Genomic DNA, 25,892 nt, shown 5'->3' with positions numbered 1-25,892 from the left:
TTTTTTTTTTTTTTTTTTTTTTTTTTGGCAATTGGGGTTAATTGACTTGCCCAGGGTCACACAACTAGTAAGTGTCAAGTGTTTGGTCTGAGGCTGGATTTGAACTCAGGTCCTCCTGACTTCAGAGCCAGTACTCTATTCACTGTGCCACCTAGCTGCCCCCTCCCAGGCTTTTTTAAAATGTGACTTTTGCTCCTGGTAGGAAGAAAAGTTGCATCAGAGTTTGGTGTTTTTTAAAGTAACTGTCATCTTTATCTCAATTATTCCGTATCCTATTCCACATTGCTTAAGAGGGATGGGGGTGGAGGAGGAAAACAGGATTATCAACTTATAGGATTTAGGGAATATTGCATTTCAACTTCAATATTATAAGATTTTTGAGATGGTTACATTTTAGATTCAATGATATTGGGTTTAGAGATTACTGCATTTCAAGTTTCAGCTATTAGGGTTTTGTTACAGGGGGAATGCATTTGGCAATGAAAATTTCCTTGTTTTGAGAAATACTGCAGACCTTTAGAGATTTTTATGATACCTATTTTATGATACCAGAGGTGTTTTAATATCTAAAGAGATAGTTTTTTAATTCTTGGTGCAAAGTTAATTTTAATTAACCAGAATTAAGAACTTTCCCCCAAAAAGTAATACTTGAATGTCTCATCAAAGTATAGAGGTAACCTTGGATCCTCTAGGGATATTTCAATGGAGTGCAAGCTCTTGCAAGAGTTACCAAACTTGAAGGATGAATTCAAATCTAGTAACAGATTCTCTAGGCAACTACATAACACAGCAGATAGCACACTGGACCTGGAATCAGGAAGAGCTGATTTCAAATCTGGCCTCAGACACCTACTAGTTGTGTTACCCTGGGCAAGTCACTTAACTCTGTTTGTCTCAGTTTCCTTATCTGTAAAATGAACTGGAGAAGGAAAAGGCAAACCACTTCAGTAACTCTGCCAAAAAAACACCGAATGGGGTCACACAGAGTCAGACACAACTCAACAACAACAAGAAAAACAGATTCTCTGCTATCTAAGGACCAGCCTAACACAGTAGGGTCAGTTTTGCTGTTACATTGTTTTTTTGAAAAGGCAAATGTGTTCCATCTTGGTTGATATATTAGGGAATAATTTGAGCATAAAGGAAATTTCAAGTTTGCTTATGCATGACTTCTATGAGGGAAAGTAAGAGGACAATGAGCCACACTCATCCACTTCTACTATTTCAACTTTCCATCTGATTTCAGATTACTCTCCTTCCACCACTTCACAATAACTCACAAACAGCAACCCTCAGCCTACTTCAAAAAGCAAACTTCAGGTATTTCTCAAGTTAAATGCTCAAATACAGTAGGAGCTCTGAAAGAGGAGAACTGGTCTACATCCATGCACTCCAATCCCCCCCACCCCTCCAATTTTATGTTAAATCCACAACCCCTGGCATTAGCCTCTTGAAATTACAGCTCACCTGAGGCTGCCCTCTTACCAGCATAGGCCAAGCAAAGGCTATAAACACCTCTACTATTTGTTACGGTATTTATGTATTTCTTAACCATTCCTAACCAAGTGGTGCCATTTTTGTTAGATCCTTGTGTCTTTTTTCATGTGTCATTGATAAAGTTTTTGAATGTACCCTAAAACCATTTTCCTTATGAGCCCTATAGTCTTAAATTACACAATTTTGATCAGAGCAGTGATTTTTAGGAGTGCACATGTCAAGTTATAGCAGAACTGTCTGTAGACAGACTCAATTACCACCACCAGGTTAGCCACTAGGTGATGAATTCTTTAGCAGTGGCTTTAGAGGCAGCTTGGTGGCTCAGTTGATAGAGTGCTGGACCTGGAGTCAGGAAGACCAGAGTTCAAATCCAGCCTCAGACATTTACTAACTATGTGACACCGAGTAAGTTACAACCTCTGCTTTAATCCACTGGAGGAAATAGCAAATCACTCGTATACCTTTGCCACATGGCCCTATGGACAAGAGGATTCTGAGAAGATGGTGGAGTAGGTCCAAGTTCTCCAGATTTCCCCCACAAACAAGATAAAATAGTGCCTCAAAGTGAACATAGAGCAGTAAAAATAAATGAGTAGGGACAGAATAGTGGTCCTCCTGGGAACAATCAGAGATCTGAAGAAAAATCCCAGGATGAGGTTTGGTCCCTGTGAAGAATAAACACTTCCAGGCTAGTTCCACTTAAACAACAGGAGGAGCCTTGGTGTTAGCTGGGTTGGGAGGCTGCCTCAGCCCCAGTCACAGGAATTTTATTTCCCAGTCAGTGAGGGGAGTTGAGTGTGTGAGCTGGGGAAGATGGAGGGAACCCTTGCTGATAAGGAGCACCAGTCCCAGCTGTGCTGTGGAGATGTGACCCTGATGAGAAAGAACCAGCACACACCCAGTGAGTGCAGAAGCAGTGGGGCAGGACACTGCTGGCTGTGGATACTTACAGGAAATTGGAGGTCATGGTTTTGGTTCCAGGCCAGAAGGGAGAACTGAAAGAGGATCTGAGGCCAGAGGCACTATCCCCCATATGCCAGGACTAGAGGTGATTATGAAAAATAAGCTGCTACAAATAAAAAAAAAATGAGCAGGCAAAGGAAGAAAGAATCCAACCACAGAGAGTTACTATGGGAATAGAGAAGACCAGGTTTCATCTTCAGAGGAGGAAGCAAAGAAATGCTCTCCTACCCCGAAGAGTAACATCAAATGGTCACCTGCCCAAAAAGAATTCATAGAAAAACTTTAAAAAGACTTTAAAAACCAAATGATAGAGATTGAGGAAAAACTAAAGAAAAAAGAAAAAGAAAAATCCAAGAAAAACAAGATTATGAAGAGAAAGTCAACCAAGTAGAAAAAGAGATTCAGAATCTTAAGGAAGAAAATGACTCCTTGAAAATCAGAATTGGGCAAGGGGAAGCCAGCAAAGTCATGAGAGACTACGAAATAATGAAACAAAATATAAAGAATTAAAAAATAGAAGAGAATGTAAACCATCTCATAAGCAACTAGTCTACAAATATCGCAGAAAAGATTCACACTTACATAGGCTGAATTTCCTCCTAGATCGCTGCCAGACCTGAGGTTTTATGGGTTTTCTGAGTCCTGAATAGAAAAATAATACCACGGACTGGAACAGTCAAGGAAGGTAGAAGCTGGGTTGCAAAAGTGATTGAGAGATAGAGCATTTAGTAAGCAGGAAATATGTAATAGGCACAGAATAAATGGGGATTAGCATGAGAAAGGCAGCATTAAGATTAAGGCACACTGGGAAAAGCTTTTCACAGAAGACGGGATTTTTAGATGGAATTGAAGGAAGCTAAGGGAAGCTGGGAGGTAGAGATAAAGAGGAAGAGTGCTCCAGGAATGGGGATAGCTAGTGAAAATGTTCACATTTGGCAGGTATTCTCTGTGAGGAACAGCAAGGAGGCCAATTGCTGGACCATAGAGTATATGGAAGGGACTAAGGTGTAAGAAGACCGAATGGGTAGGAAGGAGCCAGGTTATGAATGGCTTTTAAAAAATGAAAAGATAATTCTAAGCAAAGGGTCAAAAGTGAGCACATTCCTACAGTGCAAATGATGTCACCTATGCAGGGGATGAGTTGATCAATATATCCATATCTTCCACTAGTCCACTATTGGAATCACATACTCCAACCAAATTCTTTACTCACTGTATCAGGAAAAAATTTTGGTCACACAATTCACTCCATTTGGAAGACCTTCCTTTCTAGATATCTTAATCCTACATCTTTTCCAATGAGCCTAAATCTCATCTCTGTTATGCCTTCCTAGTCTGAAATGAGTTGTCGATTCTCTGACCACATACAGCAACTAGTTTGGGCAAGTGGCTTCACCGCTGGGCCTCAGTTTTCCCATCTGTAAAATGATGGAGTTGAATGATATGATTTCTGAGGATTTATCTACCCCTAATATTAGATGCTTCTATAGTTGAATCATTTTAGTATTTATATTAATCAGTAAGACATTCAGGTAGGGCCTTGTGACATCTCTCCCTCTATTTTTTTGTAATTTAAATTTTTGCGTTTTTTGTCATTTAAATTTTTGTTATCATTTAATTTCTACATCTCCTAAAATCCCAGTCTGATGCCATAGAGGTGGCATAGAGGTGACCGTGGGTTCTTGAAAGCTGCACTAGTGGACTTCAAACTTAGGTAGGACCTACCAAGTGCATGTGCATGTGTGTGTGTGTGTGTGTGTGTGTGTGTGTGTGTGTGTTAACTAAGGACCAGCCTCCCTAGATTTAGAGAAACCCATGACCTAATTGGCTGAAAGGTGATGAATTTATTGCCTTTAGCAATTCCTACAGGCAAAGTTATAGAGGTGATTGTGATCTTTATGGCTAGAGGGTGTACACACACTAATTAAGTTTCAGAAATTACAGAATCTTCAAGTATGTTTTCATACTTTTCAGTAAGTTTTTGCATGGTTATATCTTGTCTCCCCAATTAGAATGCAAGTTCCTTGAGAGTGTGGACTGTATCTTATATTTCTTTGTATCTCCCACAGCACCTAACCCAGTGCCTCGTATATGGAAAGAGCTGAAAAGATATTTTTGATTTGATACTGACTTTTTAAATGGCTATATGAGAAATAGTCATCCTATAGTTAAAATCCCACTGAACAAAACCTCAGATTCCTTCAAAGGGAAAAGAGAAGTGGGAAATTGTGCCTTACTCTTTATTATTCAGTAAAGAAAATAGAACATCACAGTCATTTATAAAAGTAAACAAAAATAGCTAAATTTTCACATTTGGTTTAAAACATTTTTTCAAGGGTCATTTCTTGAAAACAGAGACTAATTTAAAGCAGATGCTAATGCTAAAGCAAAGAGATCTGTAGTCTAATTTTATTTATCAAAACAAAACCTCTAATTTGACTTGAGACTTTGATGCCATTTTTTTTCCCACCACGTTTTGTCTGGTCCTTCTTAAATTCCCATAAACAAACTAGTTTTACACTCGACTTTTAGTAAAGTGTTTTCCCTCTGAAAGTGATGCATTTGGTGGCTGCAACAAAAGCACACTGAAATGAGACTTTTATAACAACACCTACTCACCTTTATCTAGAACATTATTGTTACATTTTCATGACATTCTCATTGTATCTCATTTGATTTTTACCATGGGTATTGCTACCCCTTTATCACAGGTAAAGAAACTGAGGCTTAAAAAGTTTAAGTGACTTGCTTTTATCTCTATGATTAATAAGTGGTAGAGCAATGCCTTAAACCCAGGATTTTTGACTCAGACTTCTGTGTTCTTTCCACTATCCTATGCTGCTTTTGTAACACTAGAAATCTGAAAATTCCAGGTATGGGCTTAATTCGACAAACAGTAATGATGCCATCTGCAGAATCATGTCCTTGGATCTTCTGATAGAGATACATCATTATTCTTCATTTCTACTTACCTGCTGAGGACTAATTTGAAAATCCTGGGTCTCAAAGTATTGACTTCTAAGATAAATGAAAATGCCCCTTGTTCAATTCTTTTCATTCCTTCCATGTTCAAAATAAAGTCTGATTTTTACAATTTAATTATAGATCTAAATTATAATTAAATCTTTCAGAGGTTTCATATACCTTGGAAGAAATCTATGCATACTAGGCAGCTAAGTAGTGCCATGGAATCAGGCAGACCTGAGTTCAAATCTGGCTTCAGACACTTACTAACTGTGTGACTGTGGCAAGTTACTTACCTTCTGTCTGCCTTGGTTTCTTCATCTGTAAAATAGAGCTAATAATGGCACCTATCTCCCAGGGTTGTAGTGAGAAGAAAATTATATGTCTGTAAAAATGACTTACAAACTTTAAAGCAGAATATGAATGCTAACTATTATTTTATTATTTGGGAAATAGGTTCTATTTAGGGGTGTCCCAAGGCAAAATTGTGAGATAAATAAATGAAAGCCTTTTTTAGTCTTCAGCAGCCACCTCCATTCTGGGCTTATCATGTTCCTGTCCCTCTCCTTTGCCTCTCAATGTTGCCATTCATATGTCCTGTACCTCATTCTGTACTAAACCCTGGATTTTTGGAAGCATTTCCTTTCTCTTTATCATCTAATCTGCAGGGATGATGCCCAGTGCTGGTTATTGCAGTCTCTGTGAGAGTTCAGTAAAGAAATTTGTAGGGGCAAGAATAGAGCCAGTCCAGTGCTCCTTCCAAGATACCATGATTTTTTGGGGTGGAATGGGTTGGAGTATAGCACTGGATTTATAATCTTAACCCCAGTGAAGAAATTCCCTCTACTAATGGAAATCAGTGTTTGCTCTGAAGTTTATGGTCTCAATGAATTTCCTTGAACACTATGAATTTAAATGTTTTTGCCCAGGGTCACCTAGTCTGTATGTATCAGAATCAGACTCGGAACCAGGGCCTCCTCACTCTGAAGACAGTTTTTTTATGCACTATATTATTACTTTTTTCATATCATGTTCACTTTCTCATAATCTTATGTCTGCAAATCTCAAAATAATATACCTGCTTTAACTTGTAATTAATCTTTACTATTTTGTAAGATTGTCACTTTAGGTGTTTCCTAAAAAGTAAATGTTACCATCAGGAGCTATCATATTAGCATAAATATATTTAATCTAAAGTCTAATGGTAAGAAATAGATCATCTGAAACCCCAGGCCAGTTCTTTGAAGTCTCAAAAAAATAATTAGCTCTCCAATCTGGGTTATTTTTTTGCCTATAAATTAAAAAAATATACATGTTTGAACAGTAGTCATCTTTTACAGAAAAGGACCCACTTTGTCATGTAATCCACAGATTTGACTCTAATTGGGGGATTTCACTTCTCATGGGAAGCTGGGGGAAAAAAGGATACTTGGAGGGGAGAAGCAGGTAACACTTCTTAAATTGCAAAATATTCTTCCACCTCTGCTAAGGACCAATTGGTTGACTGTTGTCCTTCATGCTTAAAGAAGATCAAGGGGCAGTTAGGTATCGCAGTGGATAGAGCACCGGCCCTGGAGTCAGGAGGACCTGAGTTCAAATATGACCTCAGACATATAACACTTACTAGCTGTGTGACCCTGGGCAAGTCACTTAACCCCATTGCCTAGCAAAAATAAAAATAAAAAAAAGAAGAAGAAGATCAAAATGATATTACTATGTCAGGGTCAAGGTACAGTGTGTCTGACTGTGGCTGATCAGACCAGTACAAACTCAGAAGGCTCTACCACAGGTCGGACACAAGTAGTCCATATGGAAGCAGCTATATGACTCAGTGGATAGAGGGCTGGGCCTGGAGTCAGGAAGTCCTGAGTTCAAATCCAGTCTCAGACATTCAGCTGTGTGACCCTCGGCAAGTCACTTAACTTCTGTTAAACCAGTACTGACCATATAAATACCTAGAGTATTATAACTAATAATGCCAGTGAGTTCAAGCAATGTCTTCTGAGTAGGCAACAAATAAATGTTGAAATTAAATTGAGCAAAGGGTGCAGCCAAGATGGTGCAGAGAAACCTGGAAGTTGCCTGAGCTCTCTTCAGTTTTCCTCAGAAACAACATTAAATAAAGCCTCTAAAAGAATTCTGGAGCCACAGAATCCACAAAAAGATGGAGTGAAACAATTTTCCAGCCCACGATAACTTAGAAGAAATTCAGGAAAGTTCTGTCTCACTGAGGTAAAAGGGAAGCACAGCCCAGCATAGGCAGGTGTCTGGGCAAGCTAATGGGAGGCTCTTAGCCACAGCACAGATCAGTAACTGAAGCCCCTTGGTTCTGTTTCAGCAAGCTAGTAGCACAGCAGGCCAGCTGTAAAGCCTCCAACCACAGCACAGCAGGCAAACTGCAAGCCACAGGACCCAGGGCACAAAAAGGACAACTAGGCTGGACCACCCTAGCATAGTGGACAAGCTGCCAGTCCAAGAGGCCCCAGTGCAGAAAGCCAGTGACCAGGTCCCTGGCCTCCAGTGCAAGAAGCTTGGGACAATGCCCCCCATACCCCTGGAGCAGAGCTCAACTTTTAAAAATGAGTAAAAAACAAAAAGGAGCCCTGACCATAGAAAGCTACTATGGCGACACAGAAGATCAAAACACAAACTTAAAAGGAAAACAATGTCAAAATGCACACATACAAAGCCTCAAAGGGGAATATGAATTGGTCTCAAGCTCAAAAAAATCCTCTTGGAAGAGCTCAAAAAGAATTTTGAAAATCAAGTAAGAGGGGTAGAAGAAAAATTGGGAGAAGAAATGAGAGTTAGGCAAGAGAATTATGGAAAAAAGAGTCAACAGCTTGGAAAAGGAAGCACAAAAACTGACTGAAGAAAACAACTCCTTAAAAAATAGAATTGCATCCTGCAACAGTCCACAAAGGTTTTCTTGGGAGTCTCTGAAAGTGTCCATTTTTTTTTTCATTTCAAATGGTACAAAAATCTTTCATTGTATTCACCTATATTAATTATTTTAACCATCCCCCAATTAGCTGGCACCCCCTTAGTTTCTAATTCTTTGTCACTAAAAAAAGAGGTACCAGAAAAATTTACTATATATATGGGGTCTGTTCTTCTTTCTTTGACCTCTTTGTGGTATAGCCCTACTAGTGATATAACTGGGTCAGAGGGTATGTACAGTTTAGTAATACTTTGGACATAGTTCCAAATTGATTTTCAGAATGGCTGGACCAAGTCACAGATCCACCATCAGTGTATTGTGTGCCAGTTTTTACATGGCAATGACTGTCATTTTCCTTTTTTGTCAACTTTGCCAATCTGTAGGATGTGTTAGGTAGAATTTAAGAGTTTCTTTAATTTGAATTCTTTGATTATTAATAACCTTGGAATATGGCTATTCATATCCTTTAACCATTTATCTTTTGAGAAATGGCTTTTGTTCTTATAAATTTTGATTAGTTTTTATATATCTTAGATATGAGGCCTCTATCAGAGAAAATTGCTGCAATTTGTTTCCAAGTGAACTCTTTCCCTTCTAATTTAACTGCATTTGGTTTGTTTGCATATACAGAAAATATTATACAGTAAAAAATTTAAAAAGATTGATTTAAAAAAAATAGAATTGGCCAAATGGAAAAAAATTCACCGAAGAAAACAACTCTTTTAAAAATAGAATTGTCCAAATGGAAAAGGAGGTACAAAGGCTAACTGAAGAAAATAATTCCTTAAAATCAGAATTGGGTAAGTGGGAGCTAATGACTCTGTGAGACATTAAGAATCAGTCAAAATCAAAAGGATGAAAAAGTAGAAGAAAATGTAAAATACTTCATTGGAAAACAACTGACCTGGAAAATAGATTCAGGAGAGATAATTTAAGAATTCTTGGACTACCTGAAAGCCATGATCAAAAAAAGAGACTGGACAGTATCTTTCAACAACTTATCAAAGAAAACTGCCATGATATCATAGAACCAGAGGGTAAAATAGTCATTGAAAGAATACACCTATCACCTCCTGAAAGAAATCCCAAAATAAAAACTCCAAGGAATATTGCAGCCAAATTCCAGAACTCTCAGCTCAAGGAGAAAATACTGCAAGCATCCAGAAAGAAATAATGCAAATATCAAGAAGCCACAGTCATGATTACACAGGACTTAGCAGCTTCTATATTAAAGGATTGGAAGGGTTGGAATATAATTTGCTGGAAGGCAAAAGACCTTGTATTACAACCAAGAATCAACTATCCAGTAAAACTGAGCATAATCTTTCAGGGGAAAATATGGATATTCAATGAAATAAGGGACTTTCAAACTTTCCTGATGTAAAGACCTGAGCTGAAAAGAAAATATGATCTTCAAATACAAAACTCAAGAGAAGCATAAAAAGGTAAATATGAAAGAAAAAAAAAGACATGGTATTCAATAAGGTTAACTGTTTACATCCCTACATGGGAAGATGATACTTGTGACTCTTAAGAACTGTATCTCTATTAGGGCAGTTAGAAGGAGTATACTTAAACAGAGGGTACAGGTATAAGTTGACTTTGATGTGATACAAAAATTTTATTAAAGGGTGAAAAAAAAGGATTGTACTGGAAGAAGAGAAAAGGGGAAGGCATAATGGGATAAATTATATCACATGAAGAGGCATGAAAGACGTATTACAGTAGAGGGGGAAAATGGAGGGAGTGAGTATTGTTTGAACCTTATTCTCATCATATTTGGCTCAAAGAAGAATATACACACTCAGTCTTCCCAATAAGATCAGAGGTGAAATAAGGATGCCCATTATCACCCCTATTATTTAATACTGTACTAGAAATGTTAGCTTTAGCAATAAGAAAAGAAATTGAAGGAATTAGACTAGGCAATGAGGAAACAAAACTATCACTCTTTCCAGATGATATGATGGTATACTTAGAGAATCAACTAAAAAAACTCCTTGAAATAATTAACAATGTTAGCAAAGTTCCAGGATATAAAATAAACCCACATGAATTATTAGTATTTCTATATATTACCAACAAAGATCAGCAAGAAGAGATAGAAAGAGAAATTCCAGTTAAAATAACTATAGATGATATAAAATATTTGGGAGTCTACTTGCCATGACAAACCCAGGAACTATATGAACACAATTACAAAACACTTTTCACACAAAGTCAGATCTAAACAATTGGAAAAATATCAAGTGCTCATGCGTAGGAAGAGCTAATATAATAAAATGACAATTCTACTCAAATTAAGTTATTTATTCAGTGCCATACCAATCAAACTACCAAAAATTATTTTGCAGAGATAGAAAAAATAATAACAAAATTCATTTGGAAGAACAAAAGGTCAAGAATATCAAGTGAATTAATGAAAAAAAATGCAAAGGAAGGTAGCCTAGCCGTACCAGATCTAAAACTATATTATAAAGCAGTAATCATCAAAACTATTTGGTACTGGCAAAGAAATACAGTGGTGGATCAGTGGAATAGAGTAGATACACAAGACACAGCAGTAAATGATTATAGTAATCTACTATTTGATGAACCCCAAGACTCAAGATTTTAGAATAAGAAGTCATTATTTGACAAAAACTATTGGGAAAACCAGAAAATAGTATGGCATAGACCAACATCTTACACCGTATACCAAGATAAAGTCACAATGGGTACATGATTTAGGCAAAGAGTGATACCGTAAGCAAATTAGGAGAGCAAGGAATAGTTTACTTGTTAGGTCTATGGAAAAGGGAAGAATTTATTACCAAACAGGAGATAGAGAATATTGTAATACAAAATGGTTAATTTTATTACATTAAATTACAAAGTTTTTGCACAAACAAAGCCAATACAACCAAGATTAAAAAGAAAGCAGAAAGATGGGAATTTTTACAGCAAGTGTTTCTGATGAAGACCTCACTTCTCAAATATGTAGAAAACTGACTCAAATTTATAAAGAATACAAGTTATTCCCCAATTGATAAATGGTCAAAGGATATGAACAGGCAGTTTTCAGATGAAGAAATTAAAGTTATCCATAGTCATATAAAAAATGGTCTAAATAACTATTGATTAGAAAAATGCAAATTATAACAACAGCTCTTTTTGTGGTGGCAAAGAATTGGGGGTTGAGGCAATGTCCATCAATTGGGGAATGGTTGGACAAATTGTGGTATATGATTGTTAATGGAATACTAGTTTGTGAACAGGTGATAAACAAGAGGATTTAGGAGAAACCTGGAAAGACTTACATGAACTGATGCTGAGTGAAATGAGTAGAGCCAGGAGACTATTGTACACAGTAACAGCAACATTGTGAGATGATAAACTATGACTGACTTACCTTTTCTCAGCAATACAACAATACAAGACAATTACAGAGGACTTATAGTGGAAAATGCTATCCATATCCAGAGAAAGAACTATGGAGTCTGAATGCAGATTGAAGCATATTATTTTCACTTTTTCAGGGGGCTTTCCCCTTTTGTTCTGTTTCTTCTTTCACAACATGACGAATGTGGAAATATGTTTACATGACTGCACATGTGTAATCTATATCAGATTGCTTACTTCTTGGAGAAGGGGGATCAGAGGGAGGGAGGGAGAAAAAATCTGAAACTAAAAATCTTACAAAAAATGAATGTTGAAAACTATCTTACCTGTAATTGGAAAAAAATAAAATACTATTTACCAAGAAAAAAGGAAAGAAAAAAAAGGGGAGGAGACCCTTGTAACAAATACGTAAAGTCAAACAAAACAAATTCCCAGATTAGGCCTGTTAAAAAATGTTTGTCTCATTCTGTACCCTGACTCTGTCACCTTTCTGTTAGGAAGTGGGTAGCATGTTTCTTTATTGGTGCTCTGGAATCATGGTTGGTCATTGTGTTGATCAGCACCCTTAAGTCTTTCAGAGTTGTTTGTATTTATTGTGTTGTTATTGTGTGGGTTGTTCTTGTGGTTCTGCTCACTTCATTCTCCATCAGCTCCTTTGAGTTTCCCCAGGTTTCTCTGAAACTGTCCCTTTTGTCATTTCTATACACTAATATCGATTATTTTGCTATACCATAATGTGTTCAGTATTGATAGACAGGGCTTCCAGTTCTTTGGCACCATGGGAGGAGCTGCCATGAGTAGTTTTGAACATTTTTGTTGGGTTTTTTTAGTTGTGTCCAGCTCTTTGTGACCCCATTTGGGTTTGTTTTTGGTTTTTTTGGGCAAATATGTTGGAATGGTTTGACATTTCCTTCTCCAGATTATTTTACAGATGGGGGAAACTGAGGCAAATAAGGTTGGATGACTTGCTCAGGGTCACACAGCTGGTGGGTGCCTGTGGCTGGATTTGAGCTCAGGAAGATAAGTCTTTCTGACTCCAGGCCCAGGGATCTGTGCACTATGGCACCACCTAGATGCCCCATTTTTGAACACATGGGTCATTCTCTTTTATATTTTTTTTATCTTCTTGGAATAGGAGGCTAGTGGTTTTGTCACAGGATCAAAGGGAATGCATAGTTTAGTGACCAAGGGTCACTGGCTGGACAAATTTGCAGCTCTACCAACAATACATTAATTGTCCTCTAAAAAAAAAAAAGAAAGAAATTTAATTAATCACCTACTTCTTTAGTTCAGCGTCCCTGTTGTGTTTATCCTCACTTCACCTAGTCTTTCAAGGCAAAGACCACACACAAAGGGAAAAGAAACTCCAAAGGAAAGAGCTCTTTTAATCTAATTTAATCTAATTCAATTCAATGCTTCTTTTCCACGAACACCAAGCCAAATACTCAGAGTAGCTGTGTTGTAAAGGTTAAGAACAGCAGAAGTCCCTGCTGGAGTAACACACAATGCAAATTTGGCTGCCCGACTACACAGTTCACCAACCATAAAATAACTGCAAAATATGAAACAACGAGACCTTATTCTGTGAAAGTCTCTGGCACCAAGTTGGGTATATGCCAAGTAAATAATGTTGCTCAGAATGTAACTAGAGTATTTTAGCCCAAAAAAAAGCAGGCACTTAAACCATACACATACACACGTGTGCGCGCGCACACATACACACACACACCTGTCAGAGTTCTACAGCCAATGCAGAGTGAAAGACTGAGGCAAGCCTATAGAGTAACTGCAAAACACAAGCAGCTAGATAGTGCAGTGGATGGAGCGCAGGGCCTGGAGGGGTAAGAAGCATAGGAGCTAGTGAGATAAATTCCACTAGGAGGGTGGAAGATTTATAGGGTTTACATCTAAAGGGACATCAGATAACCTAGTCCAAACCCTTCATCTTATAACTAAGGAAACTGAGACCCAAGGAAGTCAAAGGACTTGCTGAAGGCCACACAGGTAGCTCACATTAAATAGGTTACATTTCTAAATATAAAATGAGTGAAGTAGATCTATAAATCAGTTTATAAACCTTAAAGCACCATGTAAATGCTAGCTGTTATAACTGTTGTTATTATTATTATTTCTAAGGCACTTTAAGGTTTATTGAGTACTTGAAAATATCAAAACAACCCTATGAGCTAAGTAGTACAAGCATTATTATATCCATCTTGCCAGTGAAGAAACTGAAGCTAAGAGAATTTAATTCCAGGGTCACAAGGCTGGTAAATATTGGAGGCAAGATGAAAACCTAGGTCCCTTGACTCTAAGTCCAGTGGTATTCCCTATACACTTTTGTACGTATCTTGTATGTACCTGATCATTTCTATACTTTCCCCATTCAAATCTAAGTCTCTTGAGGCAGGGACTGGTTTTGCCTTTCTTTGTATTCCAAGTGCTTAGCATGGGGCCCAGCACAGAGTAAGCACATAATAAATATTTGCTTGATCGATACTAGAGAGGAAAAAAATTCAATTCCTCAAAGCCCCAGCTCAGTATCAGGTCTTCCATGAATCCTGCCTGATCCCCCAAATGTAGGTATTCTCTCCCTCCACTGAACATGGTCCTTCATATCTGACATTAAAAGATTATAGAGGGGCAGCTAGGTGGCAGAGTGGACAGAGCTTTGGCCTCGGAGTCAGGAGGACCTAAGTTCAAATCTGGCCTCAGACACTTGACATGTACTACTTGTGTGACCCTGGGCAAGTCACTTAACTTCAACTGTTCCACCAAAAAGAAATAAAAAATGGTGGGGTTTATATTAGCACTTTTAGCGCCGTATCTCAAAGAGATCATAAAAATGGGAAAAGGACCCACATGTACAAAAATATTTATAGCAGCTCTTTCTGTGGTGGCAAAGAATTGGAATTGAGGGAATGCCCATCAATTGGGGAATGGATGAACAAGTTGTGGTATATGAAATGATGAGTAGTCAGACTTCAGAAAAACCTGGAAAGACTTGGATCAGGATTTGAATTTAGAAGTCTTGTGCTTATGAATCAGCATTCTTTAACTATTCCACGTTACGTCCAATTTTCTCTGTTATTACATATACACATCATTCCTTGTATGATAGTTGTTTCTATTCATCTTATTTCCCTTGCTAGACTGTAAGATTAAGAAGTACAATAATTATTCTTTTTATCCTCTAGGTCATATAGCACAGTGTCTTACATATATTATGTTCTCAAGAGTTATTTTGAAATAAATGAACATACCACACAAGTCAATTACCAATTATTTGTGCCAAGAAAGGAAAGTAGTGACATTGATAACCCAAAACTGTACACTAGATGAGCAAAAAAATTATTTGAAATGAACTATATTCTATTTTGTGGCACATTTAGTTTCCAAGTTTTATTTATGTTATTTAAAAATTAATTTGCATTCCCTGAGTTTTTTGTACTCCTCATTAGTTCTTATCTGAAAAATAAAAATCAACAGGTCATTTTCCCCCTTATGGTATTCAGAATGAGTGACAATCTTGTCCTTTACATAGCAGTGCAGTTTTTTCTCTATAAGAATATAATTCTACTCACTTCAATTCAATATAACTTGAGATGGTTCCCATGACCTATGCATTAAGCTTCAATCCATCTAAAAGAAGTGTGCTCAGATGGATTTTTGTTTCCTATGTACATAACACTCTTTAGAGACAATCTCTCATGGAGTACAAAGCTATTTTTCTGAATCCTATAATTAAAAAAATTTTAAAAAAAACCAACTTCCCTTGACCCAACTATCTCCCTCTAGCTATTATCCCTTCTCCTTCCTCTTCTTCACTACTGCATATTTAGAAAAAAATAGCCTACACTTGCTGGCTCTCTCCACTTCTTCTCCACCCACTCATGCCTTGGGTCCTTGCAATCTGGCTTTTATGTGGACTACTCCACTGAAGGAGGCTAACTCCTCTCTCCAAGTCACCAATGACCTTATTACCAAAGTCACATTGTTTTTCCAAGTTACCATCCTCTTTGACCTCTCTGAATCATATGAATAATTGAGTTCAATAATAAACGTCATTACTTAGATGGAATCATAAAGTAAGCAGAAATATAACCAGAGTTCCTTTCAAAAATACAAATTCAATGCAGACTGAAGAACGCTATTTTTCTCTCACTCTTATTCTTTTTTTTTTTCGAGTCTTGAACAAAATGACTGATGTGGATGTTTTACAAGATTGCTCATGTATAAAGTATAATGGATTGCTTACTGTTTGGGGGGAGGGGAGAGAGGGAGGGAGGGAGGAATAGAATTTGGAACTCAAAACTTTTTTTAAAATGTTAAAAATTGTTTTAACATGTAATTGGGGAAAAATAACATTTATATATATGTATATATACATATATATATATAAATACAAAATTCAAAAATTCAAATTTTTTAAGTGTCTACTATGTACAAGGTACTATGTTGGACACTGAGGATACAAAGACAAAAAAAGAATAAAAACAAGTCTCTGCCTTTAGGGAACTTAGAATACATACATACATACATATATATAAATATACATATACATATATACACATATATATGGATACAAAAGCTACACAGATATATTAAATATTGGAGATACAAAGATGAAAAACAACATAATCTCTACCTCTTTGATTATAGAACTGTAATAAAATCAACATTATCATTACTTCTGGAAAGACCATGTCAGCGGACTGCCCTATTATTCTATTTAACATCCCTGTAAATCCTAAGACCAAAACACCCTTTTCTAGACACGACTTTCTTATATGTATTGTTTCCTTTGATTAGAGTATAAGCAGAGATGTGCTGGAGCCAGAGAGCTGATTGTGAAATTTACAATGTGAGCATTTACACCTCACAAATGCTACAAATGAAGTCTTAATTTATTGTTTTATTCATTGCCTAGTCTTAAGAAAGTAACAGAGAAAATGTTAATGATACAGACTAAACTTAAAAGTATGTTGGCATAATTTGGGAGGGACAAATTGGTTGTTAAACATTTACCACCACACTATTAAATGTAAGCTTCTTTTCTTTAAATTTTTTTTTTATTTTTAACATGTGTTTTTAAAACTTTGGGTTACAAATTTTCTCCCTTCCTCCCTCTCCACCCACCCTCATTGAAAAGGCAAGCATCTCGATACAGGATATAGATGTATAGTCATTCAAAACACTTCCATAGTAGTCCTGTTATGAAAAACTAAGTATATTTCCCTTCATCCTATCCTACCCCCCATTTATTCTATTCTCTCTTTTGACCCTGTCCCTCCTTAGAAGTGTTTGCTTTTGACTACCCCTTCCCTCAGTCTGCCCTCCCCTCTATCAATGCCCTGCTCTCTTGTCCCCTTCCCCACTTATTTTCCTGTAGAGTAAGATAGATTTCCATACCCCATTGTGTATGTTATTCCCTCCTTAAGCCAAATCCTATGAGAATAAGATTCACTCATTCCCTCTCACCTTCCCCCAGTTCCCTTCCACTGTAAAAGCCTTTTCTTGTCTGTTTCATGTGAGATATTTTACCTCATTCTACTTCTCCCTTTCTCCTTCTCCCGGTATAATCTTCTCCCACTCCTTAATTTTATTTTCCACATATCACCCCTTCATCTTCAACTCGCCCTGTGTCTTCTATCTATCTATCTATCTATCTATCTATCTATCTATCTATCTATCTATCTATCTATCTATACAAACATATAATTTTCTCCCTCCGACTACCCTAATACTGACAAAGGACTCATGAGTTATAAACATCATCTTTCCCTGCAGGAATGTAAACAATTCAACCTTAATAAGTCTCTTATGATTTCTCTTTCCTATTTACCTCTTCCATGTTTCACTTGAGTCTTGTATTTGAAGGTCAAATTTTCTATTCAGCTCTGGTCTTTTCCACAGGAATGCTTGAAAGTCCTCTATTTCATCGAATAACCATTTTTTACCTTGAAGGATTATACTCAATTTTGCTGGGTAGGTGATTCTAGGTTGTAGACCTAATTCCTTTGCCCTCTGGAATGTCATACTCCATGCCCTCCAGACCCTTAATGTAGAAGATGCTAAATCTTGTGTTATCCTGATTGTGTTTCCACAATACTTGAATTGTTTCCTTCTGGCTGCTTGCATTATCTTCTCCTTGACCTGGGAATTCTGGAATTTGGCTGCAACATTCCTAGGAGTTTTCCTTTGGGGATCTCTTTCTGGAGGTAATTGGTGGATTCTTTCAATTTCTATTTTGCCCTCTGGTTCTAAAGCAGCAGGGCAGTTTTCCTTGATAATTTCTTGAAAGATGGTGTCTAGGTTCTTTTTTTGATCATGGCTTTCAGATAGTCCAATAATTTTTAAGTTCTCTCTCCTGGATCTATTTTCCAGGTCTGTTTTTCCAATGAGATATTTCACATTTTCTTCTATTTTTTCATTCCTTTTGATTAGTGTTACAGTGCCTTGATTTCTCAAATTGTCACTAGCTTCCAATTTCTCCATTCTAATTTTTAAGGATGTATTTTCTTCAGTAAGTTTTTGGACTTCTTTTTCTATTTGGCTAATTTTGCTCTTAAGGGCATTCTTCTCCTCATTGGCTTTTTGGACCTCTTTTGCCATTTGAGTTAGGCTATTTTTTAAGGTGTTATTTTCTTCAGTATTTTTTGGGTCTCCTTTAGCATCACTCTCAGTTTTTCCTCTACTTCTCTTACTTGCTTCTCAAAATCCTTCTTGAGCTCTTCCATGGTCTGAGACAATTCATATTTTTCTTGGAGGCTTTGGATGTAGGAGCTTTGGCTTTGTTGTCTTCTTCTGGTTGTATGTTTTGATCTTCTTTGTCATCAAAGTAAGATAATATAGTCCGACTCTTTTTGCGCTACTTGCTCATGATCCCAGCCAATTACTTGAGTTATACACTCTTTGTTAAGGTAGGAGTCTGTTTCCAGTGTGGAGAATGTACTGTCCCAAGTTTCAGGGGTTTTGTGCAGCTGTTTTCAGAGATACTTCTAGGGACCTGTACATTTTCAGTTCTTCCAAGGTGGTATGATCAAGGGTGAGGTGTTTACTCTTTTCCTGGCCTGTGCTCTGGTCTATGAGCACTCTTTTCTGTCTTGGAACTGTGAGGAGGGTTTCCTCTCCATAGCCACTACAAGCTCCACCATGCCAGTGCTCCTCTTTGCCCCAACACCGCCACCCAGAACTGTGACCCAGATCCAAGCACCAGCAAAGCAAGAGAATCCTGCACCATCAGAGAGATCCCGGCAATCCCCCTCTGATCAACCACTAGATTCCCCCTCAGTCTGTGGGCTGGAAGCTCAGGAGGCAGCCGCTGCCCCTGCCAAGCTCAGGGACTGGAGCTGAGACCACCGGCTTCTCTCTCTCCCTGCTGACACAGACTTTTCCCACTGACCTTCCAAGTTGTCTTTGGTGTTCATGGGTTGAGAAGTCTGGAAACCACTACAGCTGCCTGTGATTCAGCCCTCTGAGGCCTGCTCCAGGGTCGCTGCAGCCTGTGCACCTACACCGAACTGTGCTCCTCTCCCAGCCCGGCGCAATATACCTTTCCGATCAATCATCCAGGATGTCTTGGGCTGGAAATGTGTTTTGCTCTGTCTTTTTTGTGGGTTCTGCTGCTTTAGAATTTGACTAGAGTCATTTTTTTATAGGTATTTGGAAGGGTTTGGGGGAGTGCTCAAGCAAGTCACTGCTTTTACTCAAATGTAAGCTTCTTAAGGGAAGATTTTGTTTTGTTTTTTGTATTGGTATCCCCAACACTTAGTGCAGTGCCTAGCATGTAATCAGACCTCCCTCATTTGACTGATGAAAGGTGAAATGAGTTTCCCAAAGTCTCATGAGTACTACACTGTAGAGGTGGCATTCAAACCCAACTCCTTTAACTCCAAATCCAGCTCCCTTTTCAAGGGCATTAGGCAACTTGTATATTCAACTAAGAATTTCTTTCTCATACTTTTGCCTTCCATCATTTCCCCCAGGATATTGTTAGAGGAGCCTAAAACGGAGAAAATTAAAATGATCTATTGTGACATTCCAGAGTCAATACACAAAATGGGAGGCTGCTGTGAATGTCCAGTTGAATTTGGTTAATTATCAGTTATGTGTGATCTTTATTAAGCATAACTTCATAATTTAAATATGCAGCCCCAGCTCAAGGACTCTCTAAGTTGATCAACCTTACTGTTTACTATCTTAGGAAGAGAACATGGGAAGGTCATAGATACCACTCACTCTACAACTGCTATCTATGCCCTCTAAAGGTAGAAGAGACTTTTTCCCAGGAGAAGGAAGTCACAGATACTGTATAACATAAATAAGTTGCAGAAATTCAAGAGCTGACTAGATGATTCATCTCAATTCATAAACCTGATTCTTATTGAGGTCCAGTGAGCCAATATATAAGGATCTTTCTAAGTTAAATGACTTTTGGTGTTTGGTGGGAGATTTTAAGGATGAGCTGTCTTAAAATATTGAACCAGAGAACCCAAATCTCAGATTCTTGTTACAGATATCTCCACTACTGGCTTACTGTGTAAGCAGATTACTTACTCTCATTGCCTTTTTTGTATCATCAGTGTTTCTGTCATTTTCCCCAATAAAATATAAGCTCTTTGAGGAAGGAACTGTTTTATTTTTGTCTTTGATTCTTTATCACCTAGAGCAGTTCTGTGCATGTAGTAAGCACTTAATAAATAATTATTGGTTGATTATGTAAAAAGGGGATACCAATATACCTGCCCTTTACCTGCTTTGGAGAGATCTTTCCTAATAGAACCATGTGTTTATAGAATAATCAGTGGGGGAAGTAAAAGGTGACTTGTCCAAAATGACTTCTGCTCCAGACTGCCACAGTGTCTAAAATACACATTATCTGAATTCATAGGGTCATAGAATTATAGATTTAGAGCTGAAAAGGACCTACAAAGTGTCTTAGTCCAAGCTCTTATTTTACAGGTGGGAAACTGAGGCAAAGAGTTAGGGTACTGTCTCTAAATATGCTGTTTAACATAACTAGCGCTTGTAAAGCACTGTAAAGTTTTAAAAAGACTTTATCTACATTTTCTCATTTGCACCTCACAGTAACTCTGTGAGGTAGATAATACAGGTATCATTGTCATTGTTTTGTAGATAAAGTAACAGAGTCTCAGAGAGGTTAAGTTATTTGTCCATGGCTAATAAATGTCAGAATCAGTATTTGAACCTAAGACTTTTTGCTAAAATGCAAATATGTTACCTAAAAGAGTTAATGTATTAATGTTAGCACTGATTGATCAGATTCTCTACTGAAGAGTAGTATTTTGAGCAAATAAGCCATGGACAGCCAGATTTGGCAGGGAAATAGCAAGGTGCTAGGTCTATTGGTTTCAATAAATATGTTTACCTGCTTTAAAAAAAAAAGAAGTCTAAGGGCAGCTAGGTGGTACAGTGGATACAGCACCAGCTGTAGAATTAGGAGGACTTGAGTTCAAATCCAGCCTCAGACATTCAGCACTTATTAGCTGTGTGATTTAATCATTTAATCCTGATTGCCTTGCCAACAACAACAACAAAAAAGTCTAGAGCATGGGACATGTGGTCAAATGGCCTTGTCCAATAATTGGGGAGAGGGTGATATGTGTCAACTTAGATCAGTCTGTGGTAAAGAGATGGAGGTGAGACCATCTGAAAACACAGGTATTTCCAACAAAAGTACAAAAAGAACAAGTCACTCTGGAGGAACTAGCCTCAGAGTAAGGAGGCCTAGCTGGTCGCTAGGTGATGCAGTAGATAGAGTGTCAGCTCTGGAGTCAAGAGGACCTAAGTTCAAATCCAGCCTCAGACACTTACTAGCTGTGTGATCTTGGACAAATGACTTAATTCTATTAAGTAATTCATCTGTAAAATGAGGTGGAAAAAGAAATGCCAAACCACTACAGAATCTTTGCCAGGAAGGGCCAAGAGGGAAGAGGTGTCTAGTCCTCAAAAACTAGAGTGGCTAAAAGACCCAACTTATAGAATTTGGCAGAGCAAAACTGAGAGACAGGAGAAATAGAAAGACAGAACTTCTTTCTGTCAGAGCATTCAAATCTCCAAAGAAGGATGAGAGAAGCTAGCTTCAGGGTCTAAATCAGAAGTCTGAGAGTGGAGCCAACATGGGCTTTTCAAAGCTTTGACCAGGGAGTTGAAGGTTAAGAGCCTAAGAACTGGGGGAAGCAGAAGTGAAATCCCCAGTCAAACATAGACTCCCATAGATTATCTTTGAAGGCTAGGGAAACAGATTTTGAAAAACTTGAAATTTAGCCTCAAAAGACCTAAGTTCCAATCTCAACTCTGACATTTCTGTGAATATATATATATATATATATATATATATATATATATAAGCAAGCTGCAAGTAATAAAGATTCATGGTTTCACACATAATTCTCTTTTTCTATTCTACTTTTTACATGGAAATATTATCTTTTTATTGGCTGTTAAATGCTTAATTTAAAAAAATTTAAACACGTGTATACACACACAAACACACACACACCAGAGTCTCCCTGCTAACTAAGTCTCCTTGTTGATCTGCTTTCAAACTCACAGGGACATTTCTTACACTAGTGTTACTGCCCTACCACCTAAGGGTCTGGAGCATCTGAAAGAACTGATAGCAAGAAATACTTGGACTCTTAAGAAGCTTCCCTTTTCTCTGAGTTTCCTTCACCTGATACGGGTTGACCTTTCCTATCCAAGTCATTGCTGTGCTTTCAAGAATAGAAAGAAAAACAAAGGGTAAGTGTGTGGAATGAATTTGGCCTGCAGGTTCCTCATCTAAAGAAAGAGGGGGTGCAGATATTCCCAAAGTGGGCACTGAGGGGCACTGGAATGATCTAGGGCTGGCAGTAGTAGCCTTGGGTGCAATTGGAGGGCATTGAATAAAAGTAAGGGGGCAGCAGAAGCATAAGGAAAGGAAAGAAGAAAATTTTGAAAAACCATTTGTACATGTTTCATCTGCTGTGTAACAGAGTTAAAGTCACAGTGATTACATTATTTTCCAAATAAACACACAAAACACAAGTTATAGCCCATCAGTTGCCAAGTCTGCCCACAGGTCTTAACAAGCAAATATTGGCAGGTGAGTGTGTTGTGCATTGTTGGGATGCCCAGCATGCATCAGCAGGAATATGTGCATGTAATGACTTGTTTACAATACAGTACTGTAGTTAAATGATGCAAGATTGCATCATCAAAATTTCAGTGAAGGAAAAAACCCACAAATTTACAATAAATTATTCAATTTAAGGTGCATCTTTTAAAAAAAGTTTTATTTTTTTGAAATGATGCAAATTTAAAAAAAAAAAAACCATTAAAGGATTAAAGAAAGTAGATTTCCAGGACGGTGCTGAGTAATTTTTTTTTAAAAGGGAACAGGAGGCCAAATAAGTTTGGGAACCTCTAGACTAGATGAATTCTAAGGTCCCTTCTAGCTCTAAAGCTATGATACTATGATCTTGATGCTTGAGATTGTGTTCTGTGGGTAGAAGAGACAACATGAGTGTCATAAGTAAACAGATTTGGACTACCTGCTCACCTTCAATTGAGATATCAAAGACCCAGAACTTTGTGACTGCCCCACAATTATCATGACACAATGGAATGTCATTTGTTTTTGTTGGCATCACCTGATTCAGCTCATTTGTATACAGCACTATACAAAGCAAGTTAGATGGACATGGTCCCTGTCCCTTAGTGGCATTATATTTAAGAAAAGCAGCCATGATGAAGAATGTCCAAACAACTTGGATTAACTCCTCAAAACAGGCTAAGCAGCTACCATAATTTCATGCCATATGTCATGCTTCAAAGGAGTAAGTCTCTCCCCCTCCATGCAATGATCATCTTCTTCCTCTCCTATCTACCCTATATCTCTTACACTCTCATCCTTTCTTCCTTACCATGATTCCTTCCTTACCTCCTCTGTACTCACTCCCTGCCCTACTTCTAAGTATCTATTCATCTGCTTCCTCCACAGATCTATCCTGTTGGTGACAAATCTGGGCCCAACTATGCAGGCAGAATCAAATAGGAAAATGAAAAGTAGTGCAGGGAAGACATACTTAGCTGTAACAGCAGCAGGAAAACTGGAGGGATCAAGGAAATCTATTTAGGTGGCACATGGCATTTGGGAGAGATGAACCCTAAAGTAAACCATGTTGGCTTTTCCTCAACTCCAATATAGCTAGGAATAGCCAAGTCTCCAGATGTTTTACTCTATACCAGGAAAATTAGTTGAACTCAGATTAAAAGATGACACAAGATGAAAACTGTACTTCTTGTTAGAATAGTTGGGGTTAGGTCAGAATTCAGCTTCCTTCTGGGATGATCACCAGAAAGAATCAAGTCAATGAACTCTGTTGCCTTTCAGAATCCTTGAGTCGCTAATGTGCAACCTGAGCAGCATTCAGAGCTTGCGTCAGAAGAAATCTGTCAATGCTTTGAATGGTCGCTTCTACCAGGACTATTCAGAGGAACAGAACCACACAAATGCAGTGTATGAGGAAGACTCCACAAGACAGGATTTTCACAGCAATTCCCAATATTATGTCTTTGAAGAACAGGAGGATGAGAATATTGGATTTGGCCAAGAACTTAAAAACCCTCAAGAATTTATTATACAGGCATTTGATAGTCATTATGACTATACTGTGTGTGGAGGAAATGAAGACGTGGCATGCTCCCCAGAGCCAGATGAATTCAATCCCTGTGAAGATATAATGGGATATAAGTTTCTTAGAATTATAGTGTGGTTTGTCAACCTGCTGGCTCTCCTTGGCAATTTCTTTGTCTTGTTTATTATCCTTACCAGCCATTACAAACTCACTGTCCCACGCTTTCTCATGTGCAACTTGGCCTTTGCTGACTTCTGCATGGGGATCTACCTGCTCCTTATTGCTTCTGTTGATGTCTATACCCGCTCTGAGTACTACAACTATGCCATTGACTGGCAGACTGGTTCTGGTTGCAACGCAGCTGGATTTTTCACCGTTTTTGCCAGTGAGCTGTCTGTGTACACACTGACAGTCATCACACTAGAGCGCTGGTATGCCATCACTTTTGCCATGCGCCTGGACAGAAAGATCCGCCTATGGCATGCATATATAATCATGTTAGGTGGGTGGGTTTGCTGTTTCTTCCTAGCCCTGCTTCCATTGGTGGGGATCAGCAGTTATGTCAAAGTCAGTATCTGCCTCCCCATGGACACAGAGACTCCCCTTGCTCTTACCTACATCATTGTAGTACTGCTGCTGAACATCATTGCTTTTATCATCATCTGTGCCTGCTATGTAAAAATTTACATCACTGTCCGAAATCCCCAGTACAGCCCAGGTGACAAAGATACCAAAATTGCCAAGAGGATGGCTGTGCTAATCTTCACTGATTTCATGTGCATGGCACCGATTTCCTTCTATGCTTTGTCAGCTGTTATGAACAAACCCCTCATCACTATTAGCAACTCAAAAATCTTGCTGGTCCTTTTCTACCCGCTTAACTCATGTGCCAATCCATTCCTCTATGCGATCTTCACCAAGGCTTTCCGGAGAGATGTTTTCATTCTACTGAGTAAGTTTGGTATCTGTAAGCACCAGGCTCAGGTTTACCGAGGACAGACAATCTCGCCAAAGAATAGCATTGGTATTAATGGCCAGAAAGGTTGTCGGGGAGCAGGGAAGGCTCTTGCCAATGTGCAGGATGACTATGAACTATTTGAAAATGTTCATCTGGCCAAAGGCAAGCAGAACCAACTCAAGGTAGACTGCAAACTGACAGTTTTATAAGTTCATCCTCATACTCTACAACATCTCAAAATGTTGTTGTTAGAATAGTTGACTGACTGACAGAATCCTGACTTCCTAATTGAAGCATTCTCATTCTGAGACACACTTTTTCCCTTTCCCTTCTGTTTCTGCATTTCTTACATTGAATAAATAAATATATTTTGCACATGAATGACTTTAACCTAATCTCTCTCCATAAGATCTTATATCACCCTTAGGAGAACAAGGAAATATTACTAAGATTGCATCTCATACTTAGGTGATAGCAAAATGATCCATCCTCTGGGAGATTTCCCAACTAATTTGTTCCACAAACAAGTCTGAAAACAAAGTTC

The 25,892-nt window shown here is 38.0% G+C and overlaps 1 protein-coding gene across 1 annotated transcript in view; it reads left to right on the top strand.

Moving 5' to 3' along the window:
• Window positions 1-25,557, top strand: part of TSHR (thyroid stimulating hormone receptor) — a 182,143-nt gene extending 156,586 nt beyond the window's left edge. Inside the window, exons 9-10 of the mRNA XM_027844908.1 lie at window positions 22,325-22,513; window positions 24,147-25,557. Coding sequence (XP_027700709.1) covers window positions 22,325-22,513; window positions 24,147-25,557 — 1,600 coding nt within the window. The remainder of the gene's footprint in view (window positions 1-22,324; window positions 22,514-24,146) is intronic.
• Window positions 25,558-25,892: the final 335 nt, after the last annotated feature.

This window comes from Vombatus ursinus, unplaced genomic scaffold, assembly GCF_900497805.2.
Source record: "Vombatus ursinus unplaced genomic scaffold, bare-nosed wombat genome assembly UNPS02014945.1, whole genome shotgun sequence".
Lineage (NCBI taxonomy): Eukaryota > Metazoa > Chordata > Mammalia > Diprotodontia > Vombatidae > Vombatus > Vombatus ursinus.
This window is presented reverse-complemented; position numbering and strand designations above follow the sequence as displayed.